The sequence below is a fragment of the Coffea arabica genome, chromosome 3e (assembly GCF_036785885.1).
Source record: "Coffea arabica cultivar ET-39 chromosome 3e, Coffea Arabica ET-39 HiFi, whole genome shotgun sequence".
Lineage (NCBI taxonomy): Eukaryota > Viridiplantae > Streptophyta > Magnoliopsida > Gentianales > Rubiaceae > Coffea > Coffea arabica.
The window spans coordinates 42667244-42672942 of record NC_092315.1 but is presented as its reverse complement, the minus strand read 5'-3'; the positions used below and the strand labels follow the sequence as shown (position 1 = coordinate 42672942).

The 5699-nt window shown below is 38.8% G+C and overlaps 1 protein-coding gene across 1 annotated transcript; it reads right to left on the bottom strand.

Annotated features, from left to right (window-relative positions):
- Positions 1 to 3514: 3514 nt before the first annotated feature.
- LOC140038528 (uncharacterized) lies at positions 3515 to 5491 on the bottom strand. Its single transcript, XM_072083910.1, has 6 exons — positions 5425 to 5491; positions 4686 to 5338; positions 4469 to 4643; positions 4081 to 4282; positions 3903 to 3994; positions 3515 to 3777 (listed from the first exon to the last, which is right to left on the bottom strand). Exons 1-6 carry the CDS (start codon positions 5489 to 5491, stop codon positions 3515 to 3517), a joined length of 1452 nt encoding a protein of 483 aa, XP_071940011.1.
- Between the last annotated feature and the right edge of the window lie 208 nt (positions 5492 to 5699).

The following is a 5699-nucleotide window of genomic DNA, read 5'->3' as shown; positions in this document are numbered from 1 at the left end:
TATATATTTACACACTATGAATTAAACTTTTCAAAACATGGGCTGGGGGGGGGGCATGTTCCCCCTCAGCCCCCCCTTGGCTCCATCATTGATGTGCTCCCAACACACAAGAAATTCATTTGAAAATGTTATTGTAACTTTTTTTATACATTGAAAGTAGTATAATTTAACAGTATGTTTACCCATACTGAATTTTGTTTCTAGCTCCACCTCCCAACTAAATATTTATCCTCGTTTAGTAATTTTCATTTTTTTTGTGAATTTAGTATTGTGCAATCTATAATTTTTTAACTGTTGCTTAATAGGTCTGTAATTTTACTTGAAAATGGTGGTTTAACGACGTAAAGTGTACACTTTCAAAAATATATCAGAAGCTAGTCATTGGGCTCAATAAAGTCTTAAGTAGTTATTGATGGATGGAAATTCTTTTCATCATACAATTCTAGACTTATATATAGTGAAAATGCTAAAAAAATAGTAATCGTGAGCATATTTTAGAAGGCTTACTTGCAATAAGATATTTGAAGGTTAAAACGAGTTTTATCTAATGGATAGTAATTCTTAATTGTCTGAAGTGGAACTGTGAAAGCGATTGATTTTTAATGTATTCTCATGTACTAGAAGTATGATGTCATGTAACCAATGTCCTATTGGGATGTTGGCCACCATAAAGGCCTTCGAGTAAAAGATCAAGAATTCAAATCTTATTTTCTAGCAATTGTGACTAGTATGTGGTTTCCTCCAAATCCAAACGTTGGTCTAGAGGTGGGGACTACTCTCTCTAGGCCCCCTGATCCAGCTAGACACTTCCTTAAATAGGTTAGAATGGGAGTGAAAATAGAACTAGGAATAGGATTTTTGGTCCTGTTAGACCAACCCTTAGATAGGTTAGAAAAGGAGTAGAGAAGTAGGAGTAGGAGTAGAATAAGTGTAGAAGTCATCGATTGACAAGAAAAAAAAACTTTGAAATTCTTAGAAGGGAGAGAGTAATTCAGCAACAGGTACTTGTTTCTAGCCACACAATGACAGACATAAGAGAGGGCCGGCAGGGCAGCTTGCAATGGATTTTCTGTTTCACATCTTATGCTACTCTCCGTCTCACTTTTTAATATATTGTTATTTTTCCTTCATAAATATCATATTTTAGTTTTTTTTTTAATTTCCTTAGGATCCAATAACTATTAACTGAGTAATACTGATAGGGTGCATTTTAGTGGGGTATTTTGGGCATTATTGTACAATTATTTGACTAAATATTTTCATTAATGGGGTGGATTCTACTACTGATATTTTGTTTTGGTGCTAACTGCAGGAATTGGTACTAAAAAGGGCTTGAAATTGAAATTTAGAAGATTCGTCGCACGTGAGCCACTTCAAATAGTGGGTCCGCTGGAGAAGCTGAAGAAACTAAATTATAATAGATATTATTTTATTTTATTTTTAGAGAGTCTTGTTTTAATTTTCAAGTACCAATTTCCGATAAGGGGAAATCCCCTCCTTAAATTCCGGACCAAAAACAGAAAGTAGGGAGTATTAGACTCTAGGAGGGCGGCTTGGCAAAGGGGAAGAAAAATAAACCTTTCGCTGGCTTAGGTTCTTCTTCTTTTTCGTTCTTTTTGTTTTTGAAGGGGGCTGGCCGTGGCTTTGTAAGGGGGAAGAGACAAGAAGGCCGCAATTGTTGACTTTGTACTTTGGCTTTTCTATCTTGTGTGAATTGATTTGAAGAAACCAAGCAAAATAATCTCTCGTATGTTGTGTTTTGTGAGGAAAGAAAGAAAGCAAAGAGGAGCCGCAATTGTGGACCTTTGGAAATGCTTTTCATTCTTGCTTTGACCGAAGGAAATTGAAAGTGCATGCTCTCTGTACGATTAGCTTTGGAAGTCAATTGAAAGCAACCACAATCAATTGTTTTCTTTTCTTTCTTCGGTTGACCGAAGCGAACGAGGGCCAATTTCTTCCGTTTGCTTTGATTAAGGAATCGACGGCTTCTTCCAGCTTTGCCGCATGGCCTGTACTCTAATTATGGAGAACTAAATCCCTAATTCTAGTCAAGGGACAATTGACGAATTGGTTTAATAATTACTATGAGATCTAAATCATTTTTAATTACTTCCTTCATTTATTGATATTTATATGTTCCCTGCTTTTAATTGCTATAGCCTTGTGTATGATTGGTTAGTGCGCAATAATTAATTATTCATATAGGCTATTTTGCTAAATAGGAGTAATTGAATCCGTAATTGCTCGTTATCTCTATCTCCGCAGCAACTGGCGTAATTGGGTTTATGTCAGGGGAACATATGATCTAGTTTAAACAAACCCTCGTAGCGTGTTTGTTTGTTAGGATTGGGCCTTTCTAATTATTAATGCAATCTAGAAATTAAATCCTATGGTCGTACTTAGGGTTGTTTTTGGGTTAGAGAAATAGCTAACGGTCGTACCTTAACTATCGAGAAATTAAGGAAAGGTTGGTTATTTATCGCGTGCATGACAACTATAACTAATCTATTAATAAATGTTGGAATTATATTTGAATCGATGATCAGTTGCATGAACCATTTCTGAAGTGTATTCTTATCTAGAGTTTCTCTAATTATTTCTTTTAATTAATTATTTTCTGCATTTGATTTGTTTAGTTGGCATTGAATCCCAAAAACCCCCCTTTAATCTTTACTTGAAAAGAAACAAATTTCTCGCTAGTCCCTGAGGAGATGACCATGCTTACCACTGTCTACTAGCTAGTGAATTCAGTTAAATAATTAATTCAAGTATATCGGATTAAGCAAACTCTTCGGGAACAGGGTGAATCAAGTAACCCATTGCACACCTAGAGTCCCTGCTCTAGTACTAAAATTGATTATTGACTGCTTCAGGTGGTAGTTAGGTTTTATTTATTATTGCACAGGTTCGGCACCTGTCAAATATACAAAATTTAACAAACTCAAAAAATCAAAATGCATGAAAAATGAGATTTTTTTAATAATTTTTTTGCTTTATTTTCTAATTTTCTATTATATATTATTTTTTGAGATTTTGTATTTATTTTTTACTTAGTTAATAGTTATTAGATCTTAAATAAATAAAGAAAATAAAATATGATGTTTATAAAGAAAAAATAATGATATAATAAAAAGTGGGATAGAAAATAATACAGAGAATGAAACAAAAGATCTATTGTGGGGGCAGTCCCCCCCTCCCCCAAAACAACAAATATAGAGTTTTGTTTCAGATTAAAAATTTATCAATCCCCCTCCAAAAAAAAAAACATATTTATCATTAGTTAGATTATTAATTTCTTTTAATTTCTCCTTAAAAAGAGTGTCCTAAAATAAATTAACTCTAGTTTCCTTAAGTTAAAAAGTATCTCAAAATAAAGCAAATCTTTTTTTTTTCATCACAATTTAAGAATTTACTCCACAAGGGACACACCTAAAGCCGCAAAACTTATTGCAGCTTTAAGCTATTTTCTAGTCCTAAATACAATTTTAATATCTATCATCAATTGTAAGATCCTCTAAAATTTTAACGCTGGAGGGAGAGATACAAGGAAAACAATGAGCAGGAGCATACTACTGCGAGAATAAGCTGAAATGGCTTTGAACTGACAAATTTCAGCTACAGCACTCAAAGCGCCCCTGCGACTGCAATTAACAGATACTTCTTGCCTTTTACGTGCTATATTAACAGTCAAATCTGTAATCCTTTGAGACGCTGCTAATCTGTTGATTAAGAGAAGCATTGAGGGATCAATCTGAGTAGTTGGTGGTTTCAAGCCTTCTGAAATGTTCATGGGGAACTCCATGCAAAAGCCTCACAAATCCCAAGAAACTGAGTTTTCCATCAGAATGCCGTATCCAGTCCTTTTTATGAGTTCCCAAAAAGTTGCTCCCAGCTTTCCATGCCTTCAAGATGGTGCACATTTATTGCAGCTGCACAGAACTCTTCAAAGTCCATTTTTCTGTGTTGAAGAGAACTCACCTTTCCCCCCTTTTTCCTGAACCAGTACACGGAAACATCACTAAACACAAGCACGCCGGCGCTCAAGAAGCACGGAAGTTAGGATAGCCAAGCCTATCCAACCTAAGGTCTCCTCGAACCAAACGCGGCAATTGCACAAACGAGTTGTAGATAACAGTAGAGCCGGTATCTGTCCCAATCTTAGAAAGCCGATCTGCTGGCACATTCGCTTGGCGATAACAATGGGAGACAACATGAAAAGCATTCCGAAAGGCAAGCAACTCGTCCAGCTCTCGCTGCAAGGCCCATGGGCATCTACCAACCCCTGTGACCATTTGGACTAAAAGCATGGAATCAGACTCCAGGTGCAAGCAACAAAAGCCTCGCGTGACACACAGCTTAATCCCAAATAACAAGGCCTTCAATTCCGAATGTAGGCTCGTCGTCTCTCCCCAATAACCCGTAAAACCAAGCCTGAAAATTCCTGCGCTATCTCACAAAATCCCACCACCTCCACTCCTCCCCGGATTCCCCAAGGAGCACCCATCGGTGTTCAGTTTTAGGAGGGTAGAAGCCGGAGGCAGGCACCTGACTAATGTGACCCTCATTTCCTTCTTCCACCCCATCAGCGAAATGTGTAGTCGATGCCACGAATAACGTCCCACCCCCATATCCTTAAAGTGCACCTGAAGAATATCACAGAGATCCTAAAGAATGAAGCCATGTACCTGTATCGCTGACAACACCTTTCCTTCCCACACCGCCACGTTCCTAGCCTTCCAAAGATGCCAACAAATAAGCGAAGGCAATATCTGATACAACAATTTCATCAACTTGTTCTTAGCCGGGCGCATCCACCATTGAATGACTGCATGTTTTACCGTTGAGACATGTACAAAGTCTCCTGCCTCGACCTGAAAAGAATTCCATACCCACCGTGGGACATCTCCAGCACAAAAGACATGATCAACTGACTCCACCGCTGGGTTGACACAGCAAGAACAACGAGATGGACCGCAGACACCCCGCCTCTGCAGCGATTCCATCACAGGCAGGCGGCCCGATAACATTCTAATCATAAAAAAAGAGATTTTTACAGGCAAAGCTGACAACCAAATATTAGAGGAGAAGATGGAAATGTTGGAATCCTGTCGGACCAAATTATATGTAGATGAGAAGGAGAAGGAACCAGTTGTCTCCAAGTCCCACACCATCCTATCTGGGCGTGTAGAAAAAATATCAGGAGGGCGTATTTGCATAATCCTAGAAACAATACTATCAGGTAGCCATTGATGAAGCATCGAAATGTTCCAGCTCCCATTCAACACGAAGTCCGCTACGGCGTGATCACCAAAATTCTCAACCTGTTGACACAACGACCCTGCACCCATCCAATTCTCATGTCAAAAGTCCACCATTCCATTCTGCAACACCCACTGGATATGGGAATCTGCCAGAGCCTGGCACCTGACCAGCCTCCTCCAGGTGGGAGATTGAAAGCGCTGAAGTTCCGCTTCACACGCATGACCGCCATGGAGGTATTTAGCGTGCATAAATTCTGCCCAGAGGGATAAACATTGCCTGAGGGACCACCATAGCTTCACTGAAAATGTCTCCAACACATCCGCCAGGGACCGCACGCCGACCCCCCCCTTCATCAAGCGGTTTGCACATAGTCTCCCATCTAATCCAATGGTAGCGATTACCCCCCTCAGACCTTCCCCAAAGGAAATTTGCAAAAA